At 38.6% G+C, this 19,425-nt stretch overlaps 1 protein-coding gene across 12 annotated transcripts in view; it reads right to left on the reverse strand.

The window, feature by feature from the left end:
• Positions 1–19,425, reverse strand: part of LOC117301377 (rho guanine nucleotide exchange factor 11-like) — a 98,626-nt gene that overhangs the window by 44,156 nt on the left and 35,045 nt on the right. For 10 of the 12 annotated variants that reach the window (XM_033785313.1, XM_033785319.1, XM_033785317.1 and 7 more), the window contains exons 5-7: positions 6,754–6,811; positions 5,362–5,501; positions 1,481–1,561 (exon numbers count right to left, since the gene is read on the reverse strand). In XM_033785313.1, coding sequence (XP_033641204.1) covers positions 1,481–1,561; positions 5,362–5,501; positions 6,754–6,811 — 279 coding nt within the window. Of the gene's footprint in view, positions 1–1,480; positions 1,562–2,829; positions 3,699–5,361; positions 5,502–6,753; positions 6,812–14,351; positions 14,687–19,425 lie in introns of those variants that run through there. The other 2 variants (XM_033785322.1, XM_033785323.1) reach the window with 2 other exon arrangements.

Genomic DNA, 19,425 nt, shown 5'->3' on the forward strand with positions numbered 1-19,425 from the left:
GGTACACAATAAAACTAACATCTACAAATGTCATTTCAATGGGCAATATGTACTGTACACAGGGTGTACAAATGTAGGTGGTCACGTGTTTCAGATATATAATCATGAAAGATCCAGAGCGAATGTCCACACAGGAAGCATAATCTCCAATAGAAATACACAATCTTTCTCAGATTCCAATTTTGGGGCATAAAACTTTTACTTCTTACATGTCTCAGTGAAATGATTCTCAAAATGCTTTACACTATAAAACACTACAGTGGCTTCTAAACAAAGATTTTAAATGCAATTAATTGTAAAAGTGCTTACCAAGCATCTTTCCTTTAAAGGCAGTGGACACTATTGGTAATTACTCAAAATAATTATTAGCATAAAAACTTACTTGGTTACAAGCAATGGGGAGAGGTTGATAGTATAAAACATTGAGAGAAACGGCTCCCTATGAAGTAACGTAGTTTTCGAGAAAGAAGTAATTTTCCGCGAATTTGATTTCGAGACCTCAGATTTAAAATTTGAGATCTCGAAATCAAGCATACGAAAGCACACAACTTAATGTGACAAGGGTGTTTTATTTATTTCATTATTATCTCGCAACTTCGATGACCGATTAAGCTCAAATTTTCACAGGTTTGTTATTTTATGCATATGTTGAGATACACCGAGTAAGAAGACTGGTCTTTGATAATTACCAATAGTGTCCACTGTTTTTAAACACGAAACTTAAGAGTTGTTAGAGAAGATTTATCTCCATAAGTTTTTCTTATGTGGTAAACTACTACTCCATTATGAAGAATTAAAAGGTGTTTTATCAGACGTAAAATCATATTTGTACATTATTTGTTTTTGTCCAAGATACATGTATTTACACCATTAGGTATTTCTATTGAAATAGAAAACAGAAGACCGCCGGGCTTATCTGGTTACGAGTTTACTAGCCTGACACTCAAACTACTGGCCTCAGGGATGTGATCAAGTGTAAAATTTGAGCTCTGAAACCGTAGTGCAAGTTAAATTGAAAGACTTAAAGCCATTGGACACTTTCGGTAAACAGTATTGTCCAAAGGCCCACACTTCGTGTATCTAAACTTATATGTAAAATAACAAGCCTGTGAAAATTTAGGCTCAATTGGTCATCGGAGTCGGGAGAAAATAGTGGGAAAACCCACCCTTGTTTCCGCACGTCTCGCCGTGTCATGACATGTGTTTAAAATAAATCCGTAATTCTCGATATCGAGTATTGATATTGCTTAAATGTTTTCTCAAAAAGTAAAGCATTTCATGGAATAATATTTCAAGAGAAGTCTTTCACCATTACCTGCTGTAAACCCTGTAAGTTATTTGTAAATCTGTGAACTTTTAATTTGTTTTCTGTTCCGAAAGTGTCCAATGGCTTTAAAAGCATTTTTGCAATCGCTAATGAAAATCAAACATAAAGAAAATCATGACAATTCACAAAATGATAGAAATTGTTAATACGAACCTCGTACAGCTCCAACTCTTGGTCAAGCATCCTCCTGAAGGTTGTCATCTTCTCACTCTTCAGCTCTGCATCTTTCTCAGGCTGAAGACAAAGTAGAAGAAAGAAAACACATCATCAATTACATGTATAACGAACATTTGTATAGTATTGCAATGATGGGCAGAATTTGACACGCACGGCGCGTGAACAATATCAACCCCAGGGCACCGCCCCATTTATGTCATTCCTCGAATCATCTCAGCTCCCTGGGGAGAATACAGCCTTTGCTGCCCAAGTATGTAGATCACCAACTTAAAATCTCTGCCATCGCAGTTCCTATACTCCTGGGTGAAGAGAAGCAATTAAAGTCTCACTTACATACTCAAGAGACGAGAGAGGGATTCAGATTCTAATTTGTTCTGCATTTGAGCAAATACATTTGGAACTCAATATTTACTAGGTGAGGTTTGCGGTAGTGTTGGTTCTAAAAATCTCTTTTAAAGGCAGTGGACACTATTGGTAATTACTCAAAGCATTTTTTTGCATAAAACCTTTCTTGGTGACGAGTAATGGGGAGAGGTTGATAGTATAAAACATTGTGAGAAACGGCTCCCTCTGAAGTGCCATAGTTTTTGAGAAAGAAGTAATTTTCCAAGAATTTGATTTTGAGACCTCAGATTTAGAACTTGAGGTCTCGAAATCAACCATCAACGCACACAACTTCGTGTGACATGGGTGTTTTTTCTTTCATTATTATCTCGCAAGTTCGATGACCCATTGAGCTCAAATTTTCACAGGTTTGTTATTTTATGCAAATGTTGAGACACACCAACTGTGAAGGCTAGTCTTTGACAATAACCAATAGTGTCCACAGCCTTTAAGTGTTGGTTCTGGGGTTTTCAGAACCAACATGAAAAGAACAGACGTTTTTTCAGAACAAACACTGATGAAAAGAAATGTTCACAAAGTGTTACCGCAAACTGCATTGATACAATATAATGAAATGAGGTCCAGGCAGCTCATTGGTTTAGCTAGCAGGCTAGGGGTGTAGATTCTTGCGAGTCTGGTGCCTGGCCAGCAGCAAACCTTGATTAATACTCCACACAGAGGTTTATATTGTCACCCTTCCAGGAGTCCGAATACACACATGGGCAACATCTGTTTAAAGGGTCTGTGCGTCTCAGTTCAGGCTGCGTTAAAACTAGGACGTTAAAACCAGGATGTACTGTAGCACTCCTCAAGACAATTCCGCGGTTACTTCTGTTACGTTTTTGATGTGCCTCTGGGATCCCTTGGGCTTTAATTACCTACGAAAAAGGTTTAACAAATGTTATCGTCGTGGTAGACAGAGTAGACCTAGAACTACTTACATGGAAATACCGAAGATGCCATCCAGAAAAACGCCTCTGGTACGGAAATTTGCCATTCATCTCTATTTTCATGGACGAGAGTTGTTGCTGACAAATAAGCAGTCTGAAATTAGAACCCAGTTTTCAGGAGTTCAATGTTGAAATGATGGCATTTCCACTTTTTGGTAAACTCCTGGGGTATAGATTTCACAAAGGTTTCAGGAACATCGCCTCAGCAGAAGAGCAGTACATGAAGGTCCAAGAGCAGTAGTTTCTCAACAGCTGATTTTCTTTACTTTGAAAGTCTTTTATAATTAGAACATTTCTCATCCTACTATTTCTCCTTTTTCTCATCCAGTTTTTTATTAGTACAATTGCTACTTTTGTACATCTAAGAAATCCATCTTTGTTGTTAATCAGTCTTAGCTTATGTATCATCCACACATGTCTAGAAAATTCCTCTCCTTTTAGTCCCCTGATGATGGCTGAAGCACACTAGCCAAAATTGTACAAATGAAAACCAACTGGCTCTTTACAGAGCCAGCGCCTCTTAAAACACAAACAGCCATAGATTATAATTCCATTCGATCATATTCCACCATGCAAAGCCTCAATTCTTCCAGCCTCTTGGAGTCTTCTGAAGACACCCTAGTCACAATATTGAGAATAAACAAACCAACTCCTTACACGGCCGCAGGTTCTTCCAAAAAGTGATCTTAACTTGATGAAGCCACAGACGACACTAATTCTTCTTCTACGTGTTCTTGGTTGCAACTCTGTGTCCATGAGTTTGCATTTCCTCCTGCAAAGCCCATGTACATACATGTAGCTCCTTATTAGATTAGTTTACAGTCCTTATGTATACAGTTTTATTCATATTCATGTATCCTATTTTACTTAGCTGTACATAAAGATTCGCCAATGAACTCCTTAGGCATTAATCATGTTAACTGGTAACTTATCAAAACTGAAACTCCCTTGAACAGGTTTCAAGTATCATTGTCAGAGACAAAAGCACACACTATGTAAAAGGCAAAGTTTTACTTTAGTCTTTGGTACACAATAAAATTAACATCTGAAAATTTCATTTCAATAAGCAATAGGTGGTGACGTTTTTCAGACATCACCAAAGATCCAGAGCCAATACATGTTCCACGCCGGAATAATATTCCTAATAGGAGTACACAATCTTTCTTTGATTCAAATTTCGGGGCATAAAACTTGTTACTTCTCACAAGTCTCAGTGAAAGGTTTCTCAAAATGCTTTACACTATAAAACACTGCTGTGGCTTCTAAACAAAAAATGGTGTTGCAATTAATTGTAAAAAGTGATGACCAAGCATCTTCCCTTCAAGCATTGAGTCCTGTTTTGAACAACAGTTTTATGTACATGGAGCAGTTATTGTACCAAGAAGTTGAATGTTCATAAAATATATTTGGCAAGCTGACATGCCCTTTAAAATTAGTTTTGGTTTTTAGCAATTCTCTTAAGTTGAACACCCGCCAGTCTTGCTTAATGCCAGCTTTGCTTTCCGTTTATTTCACTGGTTGTATGTTTATAGTTGCCAACTATCTCTGGAATGGTGAATAAGGGAGTCCCACAGAGGAGAAATTACTCTTAGTCTAATGTGGATGGGTGAGGACATTTTGAAAGACCCATGTCCCCAATGCCATGACCCTTTGAAAGGTTGCGATATTAGTTTCTGTTGAGACTTTGGCTAGGATTATTTGTTTGGATGGAGAGTTGTGATATGGGGTTTGAAGTTGGTTCAGTTAAAAGGGAAGGTACACGTTTGGTAATTACTCAAAACAAATATTAACTTTAAAACTGACTTGGTAACAAGCATTGGAGAGCTGCTGATAGTATAAAACATTAAGAGAAACGTCTCACCCTGAAGTAACGTAGTTTTAGAGAAAGAGGTAATTTTTCACTAAAATAATAAATGACTTCTGGCTAGAAGTCTTTTATTCCTATCTGAAAGCACACAAATTCGTCCAACAAGGGTGTTTTGTTTCTTCATAATTTTCTTGCAACTTCGATGACCAATTGAGCTCAAATTTTCACATGCTTGTTATTTTATGCTTATGTTGAGATACACCAAGTGAGAAGACTGGTCTTTGACAATTACCAAACGTGTTCAGTGCCTTTAACCAACTCGCGATACAAGTTTGTACACAGGTTTTGAGGTAAGTATTTAGGTAATCAGGGCCCAATTTCATCCAGCTGTTTTAAAAGCAGCAAATACTGCTTGACAAATGTCTTTGCTAAGCAAAAATTGATGCAGGCACCAGCCACAACAATGTCATCTTAGAATAACTAGGGCTGGTAACCTGTTTTCGCGACACAGTACTACTCTGTGCTTAGCGAGGTTTTTTTGTGGTTACAGGGTTAATGAAATTAGGCTAAGATGACTTACCAAACTTACTCAGTTTACTTAGAGTGACCAACAAGTCTTCACTGAGTTCTTTTACATCTTTGGTTTGCCCAACTCACGATACGAGTTTGCTAAAAGGATTTGGGGGTAAAAGGATTGAGGTTCTTAGATGACTTACCGTAACTGGAGTAGGTTGCGTTACTGGTCTCCTCTGGTTAGGCTTAGAGGTTGTGATAGCTTGGTGTGGCGGGGATAGCGGAGATTGATTCTTCATTCCTGGTGGTAGGCCCAGTAACGTTAAGGCAGCATATGAGGCAGCTAGACGCAAAGAAAACATGAGAATGTAAATTAACTTTGTGTGACCATCAAGTAATGTCCCAATAAAAGGACTTAAATAAGGCAGCTTACACTAGTACCTCCCCTGTTCATTGGGTTACTTTGCAAACAAAATTAAAAAGGGATGTTTTTTTTTTTTTTTTTTTCTTCTTTTTTTTTTTTTTTTTTTTTTATAAGGGAGGGTTAATTATGGTCAAATGTTTTTGGACATCATAATGAACGACAAAGAACAGTTTGCAGCAACCAAAACACAAACATTTTTTGATTTTTTTTTTATATTTTGTCGCCTTGCATCATGGGCTTTTTGCTACAAAGACATTGTGATGAATCCACTTGGCAGAACAACAGTTTGCTGATCTTTTTCTTGAAAAATGATTTCACAAAAATTCACAAAGAATATCGCAAAAAGTGCATCATACAACAAACCAAACAGCCGTGAAATAGATGGTAACAGATTATCGGTAACAGGACTCAGTAACCAAATAAGTGAAATCAGATCATCTTCATCCGTGAAATAATCCCAGGCCACAAAATAATTAGTTTTGTTCTCTTTTTCCTTTTAAGCGCAGATTCGTAAATTTAGTAAAAGTAGACGTTTGTCATCGAGCCATTTCCTTTTTTCTTTATCAGTCAATAAGAAGAAACATCTGATATTTCACCCGCATCACAGGTCCTAGGGTTGCAACTCTCGGCTATGAAATAATTACAATTCAATTACAATTTGACACCATCTTACAAACTTAAACATCCGCAGTCTTATTAATCTTGGCGTTTTTAAAACCAAAGGCAAAGAACAAAATGACAGGTAACTGAGTCACTTCAAACAGAAAAAAGATCTGTTTTTGTCCTTAAAAACCCCCAACTTTTTCAGAATTTTTTTAAGAATTAAAGGAAAAAAGATCTGCCGTTTCAGAAGAAGCTCTGCCTCCTAAAAAGCGGAGAGTGAAAAAGGTTTCATCTGAGACACTTTTACAGGCAATAAGTAAATGATATTCACCTTGAATTCCTTTCACCAGTTTATCATGCCTTAGAGGGGATTTTCATTTTCATTCAAGTATTTTTTTTTCCCACAACGCAAAAGATTTTGTCCTTGCAACTGTCCCCTGGTGACAATTAAGTCGCTACGGCGCACTCGCCCTCAAATGAAAATGAACGCCCGAAGAACCGGGCTCTTTTGTAATAAGCAAGAAAATAGCTGGTAACGTAACTAGAGTAATGGTAAATAGATACTTACATCTGATGAGCTTGACGACTTCTAGATGATTGCAGTTTGTCACCAGGGTACCGTTTACCTGCAGGAACACAAAAAAAAACAGACAGAAACCACATAATTATTAAGGATTTTGTACTAGCACCATTATTTTGCCAGTAATTGGTGGAAAGGTGTCACAATTTGCTGGAAATTAAAAAATTTGTGTCCAAATTGTTTGCTAGGGTACCTTTTATCTGCAGGAAACAAAACCAGATACAACCACATGATTACGGATATTCTACTTGTACAAAGATTTAAAGACACTGGACACTACTGGTAATGTCAAAGACAAATCTTCTCACTTGGTGTATCTCAAAAATATGCATAATGAAAGAAAAAAATACCCTTGTCACATGAAGTTGTGTGCTTTCAGATGCTTGATTTCGAGACCTCGAAATCTAAACTTGAGGCCTAGAAATCAAATTCGTGGGAAATTACTTCTGTCACATCAGAGGGAGCCATTTCTCACAATGTTTTATACCATCAACCTCTCCCCATTACTTGTTACCAAGTGAGGTTTTATGCTAATGATTATTTTGAGTAATTACCAATAGTGTCCACTGCCTTTAAGCCAGGATTTTATAAGTAATAATACAGGCATTTATAGAGCGCTCTTACACAGGGTACCAGAGCGCTTTACAAGAAACAGTACAAACCAAGGAAATAAATAAAGGCACTATAAATGGGAAAGACATTTGGTTGGTCCTTAACAATCAACCATTGAATAGAAAAGCTTTGAGATATGTCTTGAAAGGGTGTACAAATTTGCTGGATATTTAAAAGCTGGGAGTCCAAATTGATCGCTTACAATTAATTTACCAGTAAATGACAGATAACTGTCCAAATTTTAAACATGGTGACCCAGACCTGTATGTTTTGTTTTTGAAAGGGCAAGGGCGCCAAAGCAATTTCTACTAGGTAAAGAGCACCCTATGAGGATTTGTAAATTTCTACTGCAGAGTATTTCAATGGCATCAAGGCAATGACCAAAGGGTATGAGGTATCAGGTCTGTCTGGATGTTCAAATTGTTCACTTACAATTAAATTACATGTATTAATGACAGATAAAACAGAGAGGCCAAATTTGGCAAAAACTACAACTAGTAATTAGTAGTACTGCCTAGCACTAAGGAATTATGCACGACCGAGTAAAACAGAGTGTCTAAATCTGGCTAACACTGTGACTAGTAGTACTGCCTAGCATTAAGGAATTATGCACCACTGAGGAAAGCTTCGCCATTTAAATGAGCGAAATGAAAGAGGAACAGCCGCACTTTGGAATACGCCGACCAACTCACACAATGTGGAACGAGGTTCATTAGAGAGTAAATGGGGGAGGAGATGTGTCGGGGTGTAAGCTTGAGAAGGGAATTGGACATGAATGATCTAGTTCATTCAAGTAGGTGGATCGCACAACATCTGATTCATCTATCACGGCTGTATATTACTGGGGGGGGGGGCTTAAGGTGCCAAATAGGCACGTACTTTGCGCTAGTGGAATATAAAGCAAGAACATTTCTCAAAGGAACATAATCTACCTGGCAAGCACACGTACATCCTGTAGATATACATGTGGTGTAATACCACTAACCAAATATAAACTGATACCTCACCATACAAAGCCTCAAATCCAATACAAAATGGTCCCTTTTTATGCAGTACAATTGATTGCGTCCCTGTTGTTGCCTATAACTGTAGTGTTTCCTTTTTATACAGCTATATTGGTTGTCTCCCAGTTCCCTTTACAAAACAAATGCCTCTTGTGTCAAGAACCCTATCATTTCTTATCTGCATGTAGGGTTGTAAATCACATGTAGTTAACAAGTGTACTTACTACAAGATTCATACTAAATAATAGTAATACAAAACTGATAACAGATTGGGCACACCTGCAGTGTCATGGCCGAGTGGTTAAGAGCATCGAATTCAAGTTCTGGTGTGAATTCACCGGAGTGTGGGTTCGAATCCCAGTCATGACACTTGTGTCCTTGAGCAAGATACTTTACTATAATTGCTTCTCTTCACCCAGGGGAATAAATGGGTACCTGCGAGGGTAGAGGTTGATATTGTGAATGAAAAAGCCTTTGGAGAGATATAAACTGTTGCCCAGGTTGTATACTCCCAAGGGAGCTGAGAAACATTAAAAAGGGATGTTATTGGCCCTATGACCAGGGCACTAATGTAAAGCGCATTGATACGGTTTTGTGAAATGCGCTATATAAGAATTTGTTTAAGCGCTTAGAGAATTAAGTGTTAGTTATTAGGCGCAATATAAATCGAAAGTTGTTATTATTATTATTCCCTGCGACTTTGAATGTTTTTACAAAAAAGTGTGCCTTACAATTCAAGCCTTGAATTACACAGTGGCCTCTAGGCCATACAGATGCCATTGCCTCCTTTGCCCTGGTCTTGGCCTTGGTGCCCCTTCAAAAATATTCCATAAACATTTAAAGCCATTGGACACTTTCGGTAAACAATATCGCCAAGGCCCACACTTCGTGTATCACAACTTATATATAAATAACAAACCTGTGAAAATTTAGGCTCAATCAGTCATCGGAGTCAGGAGAAAATAACGGGAAAACCCACCCTTGTTTCCGCACGTTTCGTCGTGTCATGACATGTGTTTAAAATAAATCCGTAAATCTCGATATCGAGAATTGATATTGTTTTAATGTTTTCTCAAAAAGTACAGCATTTCATGGAATAATATTTCAAGAGAAGTCTTTCACCATTACCTTCTGTAAACCCTGTAAATTATTTCTAAATCTGTGAACTTTTTTTTCTGTTCCAAAAAGGGTCCAATGGCTTTAAAAATGGCCTTGACCTCTCAATGTTGAAATTCCAGGCTTACAAATGCTGTTTTATTAAATAGTTTCAACGGAAAGAACATCCAAACTCCCTGCATGGATATCATTAATGTTCATCGATGCAAAAGCAATACCCAGTGCAAGTTTCCCCAATTGACCCCAACAATAATGTTAAATTTGTCCATAAATTTGACACGACTTCACTAGGGACCTTGGATAGTCCAAACATTGCTGTCTTTTCACAGGAAAAAATTCACTTGTTAAAATTTCACAACCATGCTAAAAATTAAGCAAGGGACCCCTGCTAAACTGTCATCATGCGAACAGGGCTAGAACATTCCAGCAAACCTCAGAACCCGTGCCACCTCAACCATGGTAGGAATGCAGCCTGCTGCTAAGGTTGGAATCTCACACTAATGGTAACGGTGATGAGCGAACGTGACTACTGGATCCAGAGACCCAACGATAAACAAAAATACACATCGTACCACCCATGGTATGTATGCATTCGCTCAACTGAAAACGACAGCCAGGGCTGATACAGTACTTCACAGAGGCATCCAAGGCGATTGCCTCTATGCCCCCGGTAATTGCCTGTGCCCTTGAAATGCTCCAGTAGAAATTTACAATTTCCTCATAGGGTGCCCTTTATTAAAGAGAAAATGCCTTTGTGTCCTTGCCCTTTATTTGTTTTTAAAGACAGTGGACACTATTGGTAATTACTCAAAATAATTATTAGCATAAAACCTAACTTGATTACGAGTAATGGGGAGAGGTTGATGGTATAAAACATTGTGAGAAACGGCTCCCTCTGAAGTGCCATAGTTTTCAAGAAAGAAGTAATTTTCCATGAATTTGATTTCGAGACCTCAGATTTAGAACTTGAGGTCTCAAAATCAACCATCTAAACGCACACAACTTCGTGTGACAAGGGTGTTTTTTACATTCATTTATTATCATGCAAGTTCGATGATCGATTGAGCTCAAATTTCCACAGGTTTGTTATTTTATGCCTATGTTGAGACACACCAACTGTGAAGGCTAGTCTTTGACAATTACTAATAGTGTCCACTGCCTTTAAGCATACAAGCCTGGACAGGGGATCGAGTCGAACTCTTGAAGCATCGGTGAGACAAACTCATATTGATAAGAAGATTAGAGTTATCATGACATCAATTTTCTTCAACATCAAATTGTCTGGAATGAGCGACAGTATTGATTATTCAACTGGAATACATGTTAAATTTTTGTTGCTGTATGCAACGTACGAAGACTAATGACTTTACCAAGAAGTACAACAGCTCTTTTACCACTTAAAACCAACATGTATAGGACCCACATTCAAATCAAAAGCAAAAATAGCTGCCTAAGAAATGTTGATGCAACATTCTTAAGACTTATCAAGCCCAAGAAAAGAAGAAATTATGAGACAGCCGCCCAAAATAATGAGTTGAATTATGGAGAAACCAGCTGGTCAACCAAACAATCGTTTCAGTCACTCCACTTGAAAGGTTAGAGCCCCAATGTGTGTTGTGTCAAGTACTTAGCTTAAACAGCGTAACGAGCCCCCAAAAATAGGGTAGGTAGGTAGGGATTTTATTTTCATTTTTTTCCCCATCCCAGCAACGAAAATTACATGTTTTCTAATTGTTTAAGCCGGTAGTATACACAATAACAATTACGATGACAATTACAAAACGTGTCCAGGCCTTTCAAGGCACTGGATACCTTTGATAATTGTCAAAGACCAGACTTCTCACTTGGTGTATCTCAACAAATGCATCGTATAACAAACCTGTGAAAATTTGAGCTCAATCGGTTGTCGAAGTTGCGAGATAATAATGAAAGAAAAAATACCCTTGTCACACGAAGTTGTGTGCTTTCAGATGCTTGATTTCGAGACCTCAAATTCTAAATCTGGGGTCTCGAAATCAAATTCGTGGTAAATTACTTCCTTCTCGAAAATTAGGTCACTTCAGAGGGAGCCAGTTCTCACAAAGTCTTATATTATCAACCTCTCCCCATTACTCGTTACCAAGAAAGGTTTGATGCTAATAATTATTTTGAGTAATTACCAATAGTGTCCACTGTCAGTTTCAAATCAATGGAACTAAATTCCAGGCACAACATACAGATGGAGTATAACGTACATGAAAGTGCTTGTTTTGATTGCAGCAGACTGCAATAACAACTATTTTTTTAATGAAAGTTATAATCAATAATCTTTCAAATTGCAAGTGACCAAGTGTGTATTCAGTGAACGATTCCCCCTGTACAGCAGAGCAAAATGCTACACAAAATATTAAAATTGCTAGTCAAAAAACATAATTTGCTAAAACCGCATTCAGTGAGCAAAAAATAATTTCAGTCTAACTTTGTTGCTATGCAAACTTGTCGGACGAAATCAGTCCATGGTATTATTCATTTTATTCAATACCATCAACTCTATCTTTCATGTCTTTATTTGAAGGTTCCCAATTTGAAACGATATCAATTTCTTCCACAAGCTTCCCCCGAAAACAAACCACAGGTGAGTCTCAGGTAGCATTGAATCTTTAGAGTGGAAAGAAAATCCTCCATCATCTGACAACTTCGGACAAGAGCACGTACGGGGAATCGTCGGCCAATCTGTGCCGCTGGAGGCAAGCATCGAGCCGTGCATCTGAATGCGATGAGGCTTGTTTGTCGGGTAAATAATCCTAACTTCCCTTCAAACAGACATTCACTCATACATCTTTAATAGAGAATGTGCTGGCATTCAATTCCACTAAAGAAGGAAGATTTATATATGAAGATAAGTTCGGCCCTAACAGAGTAAATGCATCTAAATAATGTAAAGCGAAAAAACTGCGATGTCATCATAAAAAAGTCATTAACCAATAACAAATCATCTTAAATTTTTATACAAAGATGACTTCAGCTCTAACCAGAAAACTGAGTAAATTGAGCCGTGCATCCATTATTTGCTGGAATACGCTTATTTGCCGAAATATTCTCCTAACGTCACCTCAAACAATACATCTTTAGAAGAGGATTGTGCCGAAACTGAGCTCATCCCTAACACATCCCTAACAACTACATTCGTATTATGTAAATGGATTTAAAAATGTCAAGCAAAAACTGTAAAGAAAATTGGGAAACTTTTATTTGAAAAACTGTGAAAATGTAATGCCTGCCTGGAATTTCACAGAGGCAACGGAGGCCATGGTCTCTGTTGCCCTGGTCTTGGCCTTAGTGCCCCTTCAAAAGTTTCCCATAGACTTTTAAAATTTTCTAATAAAGTGTCCTTTCAAAATGAAATAGGCTTTGCCCTCTCAAAGATGTCATCAAGAAACAACCATTAACAAATCCGCTTAAATTTTAAAGAAATCTGGCTAAGATGCCCAACTTCGACTCAGACACTAGACTCTTTCTCTAATACACTGTGTACAAAGTATCTGAGGAACAGTTTGTAAATCTTTCAATGGTGTACGCTTACGCCTTTACACTTTGACATTTCCCTACCCCTAATTCTGTAGCATTACATTACAGATCTTTGGTTAGCAAAATCTTGACAAAGAGACTGCGTCATCGAAGGAGAATCGTGTAATTGGGCGACAGCGAGGGCAGGCACACTTTTTAAAGAAGCGCAGTCTGAATTTATGTGATCTACGGCAGGCCTCAAATTAACCCAAAGAAGGCCCACCATTAAATTTGTCCGCTTGCCCCTTATTGCGAGAGATTAATGCAGTATTTGACAGATACAGATGGTGCATTGTGCTTTTACGGTTGTGCTCTTCGCTAAGTTCCAACACAAATTGACATTTTCCTCATAGATGTGACCCTAACCAAAACAAAATTGCTGTGCCCCTTCAAAAAGAACGAAATTCAAGGCGTGCTACGGTGCACCATAATCAGACATGCAACTAGACATTTTCAGAAAAACAGAGGACATTTCCATTCATTTTTTAAACAGTGTTTTTCTGGTTATTTTTTATGCCACTCATAGATAAGAAAAACGAGAACCCATTCGATCAACTGCAAGCCTACATTATAAAGCAGAATTGTCTCTTAAAATTTTTCTCCATCTCCCAAGCCAGGCTTTTCAGGAGTTCATCAGAATTTTCACGACTGATCAACTGTTTTTGGGTCACGTCGATAACTCAGTCCAGATACAGGTATTCCCATGGCACAGACAGTGGATAACATTTTCAGAGTATTTTGTAGCCATCCTGTGCACTTCAAGAAAATGTGAAGAAATTTATCCAAACATATGTACATACGCAGAACTCAAGTTAACCCACAGAAAATGTCGTGATGCCCTATTTACCTCATAGAAGTGCCCTTTACCATGCCCAAAGAAAATTGTTGTGCCCCACTTCAAGAGTGAAGTTCTAGGCCTGCATACATGTACATATGTGATTCATGAAGTAATTTTCAAGTCAAATTGACAATTTGGTTTTCTACAGACAAATCTGACTAGCTGTCTTGTAAAAATTGTCAGTACAGGAAAAACACTAATGAAGAAAACACAACTTCACACAAACCTACAGACTTAATACAGTCGTTTCGCAGATTATTAACCTGCCTAACACTTGGATTAACAAGCAGTGAACCAGGCGCAAACAATTACCATCTTTATGGCTTTTTGGCTGGTAACCAAATCCTGCCTTTCAACACGTAAGAAAAACAGCTTTGTAAAAGAGGTCCCTAAATTAAAAAACTCACATAACCCAATGTATTAATACAGTGCTTCTTCGAAGAAACAGAACAAAAAGAATTGTGACTTACAGGAATTGTGACAGCGTAAACCAGCGGGTGTCGGGTACTGGGAACTGGTGGATGTCCTTCCCTAACGCCAGTAAATCAACCCCAGGCACTCGTAAGTCAACAAAGAACGCTCGGAAACCAGCACGACAGTTCACCACCAAAAGCACAAAAACATCTCGATAAGTCAACAACGAACCCCAAAAAACAAGCACGTCGATCCAACATCAAAAGTCGCAAAACATCTCGGTTACTGTTTCATAATCCAAAAGCGTCCATAAGAGTAAAGCCACGTACACCTCTTCATCGACACCAAGACATCACATTACTAAGACGAGGCCCGAAGGAGGAAGACTTGCAGCAGCCTCCGACTGGGTACGGCAAAGCGGAGAATGGTTGGAAACTATTCTCGGAACAGGAGCTGAGTGACAGACAAGATGGAATTATGACCACATAGAGAGACTCCGAATCACAGACGTCACTCCAGACAAGTGCAACACTGTCAGACCTTTTTTTATTTTTCTTAAAGGGGGTTGTAGAAATTCAGCGATGTTGGAGTTCAGTTGTAGCAGTCGTACTTGGGCTTCTAAGAGGGCATGGTAATGAGATTGGGTTGAAGGGGGTTGGGGCAGGTTGGAAATGGGATGCAATTTGGCAGTGATGATGTAGAGTGTATTAAAGCGCCTTGAGTACCTTATTGGTAGATATTTGCGTTATATTAGACAATAATATTATTTAGTAATATTATTCAAAAATAGCTATCACCTACATTTTTTCCCATAAAGGGATATTAAATGGAGGAATTAGATATAGGTACTTCTTACTTTTCACCCCTATTTTTATGTTTTGCTTGTTCGGGGGGGGGGGGGGGGGTGTCAACAACGGCCATGGGATAAAGAGGTGTTATAAAGCGCAAGTGTCAGGTGGCTTAGCCTTTTATCACAAGTCAAATAATTTGTCTATTTTTTACAAGCTAGCTTATCCTCAGTTACACAAACACCTATCTGTTGCCCTACAGTACATGTGCATCACTTAATGCTTGCATTCAGGATCAGTTCAATGCAAGGCTTGAACTGGGGGGAACAAATCCACAAGACCGGAGGAAGTGTTACTCAAAATGCGTTTGAGAACTGGAATTGTTTTTCGATGAGAAAAGAAAAGAACTTTGCAACAGCTTTTGTTCATAATTACAACAGAGCAGAAATGAGAAATGGGTTTTAAAGGCAGTGGACACTATTGGTAATTACTCAAAATAATTATTAGCATAAAACCTTTCTTGGTGACAAGTAATGGGGAGAGGTTGATGGTATAAAACATTGTGAGAAACGGCTCCCTTTGAAGTGCCATAGTTTTCAAGAAAGAAGTAATTTTCCACGAATTTGATTTCAAGACCTCAGATTTAGAATTTGAGGTCTCGAAGATCAAGCATATGAAAGCATCTAAACGCACAGAAGTTGGTGTGACAAGGGTGTTTTTTCCTTTCATTATTATCTCGCAACTTCGACGACCGATTGAGCTCAAATTTTCACAGGTTTGTTATTTTATGCATATGTTGAGATTCACCAACTGTGAAGGCTAGTCTTTGACAATTATCAATAGTGTCCACTGCCTTTAAAAAGAGAAATAGTTTTGAAGGATACAAGAGGAGAAAATCTTTTTCTAGCAACTGCACTCTAAAGTAGCATTTAATATACATTTTTTTAATTGTCATTCTCCTGATAACGATCAGAGTATACTGATCAAAACAATGAGATTTCAACTAACGGTTCATTTAAGAACCAACACTACTCAAAAGAGACTTTCACCAGGTGTTACCGCAAACCTCTCTTAGTAAACATTTCAAATATTATCACAGTTAGTGAAACAGCAAGCTGGCTAGTGACTGAAAGAGTTTTAACATAGAGGCTTGCCCTATATAACCTACATTGCACACCCCCCCCCCCCTCCTCTCAAATCACTTCTAGAAAGGTTAGCACAGCCGTGACAGACTCTTAACGAGGGACATGTAGAGCTAGGTGTGGACGTCACGGTCACTGACATTTAAACATCACCGGTCGTACACCAAAGCGTTTATTCAAATATATTCTGCTTTCTTGACAAATCCCCCCTATCGCAACCCCCCCCCCCAACTCCCTCCAAAAAAGTACACATCCTAGACTGACCAAACATCGTGTCACATTCCCCAACACTACGGGCTGTTCATCACAGGCAAAAGTACCCCAAAACTTTTACTAATATTTGCCAGCATGACATTGCGCCGCACTCTTAATATTCACGAGACCATTAAAGATCAGGAATAGGAAACAAGAAATAAGCCCACACAGGTAAAAATTGACAACGGTAAATAAATAACAAACGGTTTTGAACGCTTTTCCAAGACCAAAACGACCGATCCAAGGCAACGTGTTCCTTTAATTCTCATTCCCAACCCTCCACCTTTAAATGTCAGCAAATATTCACACAAAAATGTACATGTTCCATCCCATATAAAAATTGCATCTGAATGGAATTTTAAAACAGGACACGCCGCAGTCCACTGCAGTAAACAGAGCTTCTCCGAGATGAGGAATGCCACTTCTTCAAAAGACGAATAAACATTTACAACGTTCGTTTTGTAAAAATCCCTCAACCTGACATGCAGAGGCGTTTACAGCATTTTAATTTGTTGAAATTTTATTTATTTGTTCATAACACAAAGATCACTGTAACTTGTTTATTCAGGGGGGGGGTGGGGGGAACTGGGGGAGGGAAGTGCATCATGATGACATATCAGAGTGGGAAAGAACAACTCGGGGTGGGGGGTCAAGTGAAGGTCAAGTTTACATGTGGAATAACTAAGAATGCGTGAATGATGACAACTAAACCATCAGGACCTCACAAGTTTGTGAAAGGGTACACATGAGATTTTTTTTCCGAGGCGTGTTTACAGTGTATCTTATGTAACCCAGTCAATTAAAAGCAAGGTACCCATGTCAAAGGGAGGGCAGCTATTGTGTTTAACACACTCTATGAATCAAGATAAGGTACAACTTCAGTCAATTGGTCATGCTAGAGAGACTTTGATTGTGGCAGGAGATTCTGCAGCCCCCCCCCCCTCAGTAATCAGTAAATTCTGACCCCCATTCTGGGCACAAATTTCTTCTTCATTTTAATAATTTTTCTTCAGCCCAATGGTGTTGGATTTTGGTTAAGCGTGAGAAAGGATCCAAGGAAATAACTGAGAGTTTTGTTTTTACATCATAAGGAGATTGGGGGGCTGTCCGTCAAATACCAAATCCATCAAATGCAAGCATAGCCCAGGAATATGAAGGTATTCAAGGGTGGATTAAGCGGGGTGGATAAGCAGTGTTTAAGCCACGGTGGACGGTGCTGGGCAAGCCTCACCAGAACTAAAAAATTTTGCCCAGCACTTTGATTAAAATACACTGGGCTGCCCAGCACAGATTTCCCCATGAATGCACTCCAGCAACGAAAGCCCCATATCTAAACATGAACAGTTTTGTTGAAACCCTCGCTCTTGGTGGATTTAGAGCCCACCACTAAAATTGGTCAGCTACAACACTGTTCATAAGCAAAGTAGAGCTACACAAGTTCAACAACCAGTGATAAATATCCAGAGAATTTGCCCAACCTGAGCCAACGTCTCAACACCAACCATCAGTAATCTCCTTAATAACCTGAAGACGTCTGGATCCATCCCGACACCCCCCCCCCCCCCTCTTCACCCACTGCGTTTCCTTGATAGCCCTCCATCGCCACGGAAACAGCATCTTGTTTGCTCAGCTTTAAGTTGAGTCAGTTGCTGTGGCAACTGTAAGACATTGATTTCATATCGAGAGGTGCTTCTTGACATTCTAGTTGAATATTTCAGGGGCTGCTCTCGAAATCCTCAATCAATCTCCAGAAATCTGTCCAGCTTTCTCGTTTAAAGGTATAGGACAAGGCTTAAGATTTGCGCACAACTTACATGTTTAAGATGGGATTTGAGGCATTGCATGGTGAGGTCCCCTCAATACACTAAGCAAAAGTAGTAGCCCCAGCCGTTTTGGTTCCTTCCGCCCAGGTTGTGATTAATAAGCAGGTCAGTTTTGTTCAGAACTATAGGCATTATCCGTTATTGCTCTGGTGATGTTTATTTAGAATGTCTTTAAAAAAAATATTAATATTATATTAATTTTTTACAATTTTAATAAGGTATGTCATATTTTTGATTTATTTATTTAACATGTATTTAAATTTTAATTTACTTATTTTATTCAATTCCATATATTATCTATTTGATTTTTTTATTCACTTAAACATTTTTTTTAGTGTTTGTTTTCTTCCTTTTTTTCTTTATTGCTTTTTTAATCATTTTTTTTGGAGGGGTTATGGTTGTTAGCTGCCATAAATACGCTGCTCATGTACTTGCAACCACAACCATAAATACAGCATACATAATCTCCACAGATGCCTTATGTTAGTTTACCACACACACAAATCTTAACACAGACGTAATTTGTATCCAACCAGGTGACAAACAACTCCAACAGTTATAAAAAGCAAACACAATCAAACCATAATCCCACGAATCCATCACACCATCATCTGACCTTTCTCCTTCACAACAACCCATTAATAGATCTTTAAAGAGCTCTTAATTACCCCTAGAACAAAGACTCAGGAGACGAGAAACAGAACTACAATCCGAGGTGGCCGGTCCCTGAGCGCTACAGCCTTTTCGATGCTCACAGCCCATCCTCCGGCCTGTCCACTAATAGTCTAATAGCCACCGTGGGGTAGTCGAGTCGTCTTCAAGTACGGTGGTGACGATACCCGCTGGGAACCACAAGCTTCTTCAGTCAAACCTCTTGGCTAAATTATATTGCATCTTAAATTCACCCGCGCCCACACTGTTTTGTTTTACACAGTACACTTCTTCGTATCGGCGTAGTCTCATAAGTGGTTTTTTGTTTTTCATTTCGTTTCAAACGCTGACGAGTTGACATTTTGTTTCCTTCTAAAGGACAATGTTAAAATAGCACTTGGTTTGCTAGCTGCTCCGGATGAACTTAAGACGGACCTGGTAGTTCACTTTTATAAAGGTACAGATGATTAC

Source organism: Asterias rubens, chromosome 17 (genome assembly GCF_902459465.1).
Source record: "Asterias rubens chromosome 17, eAstRub1.3, whole genome shotgun sequence".
NCBI classification, from domain to species: Eukaryota; Metazoa; Echinodermata; class Asteroidea; order Forcipulatida; family Asteriidae; genus Asterias; species Asterias rubens.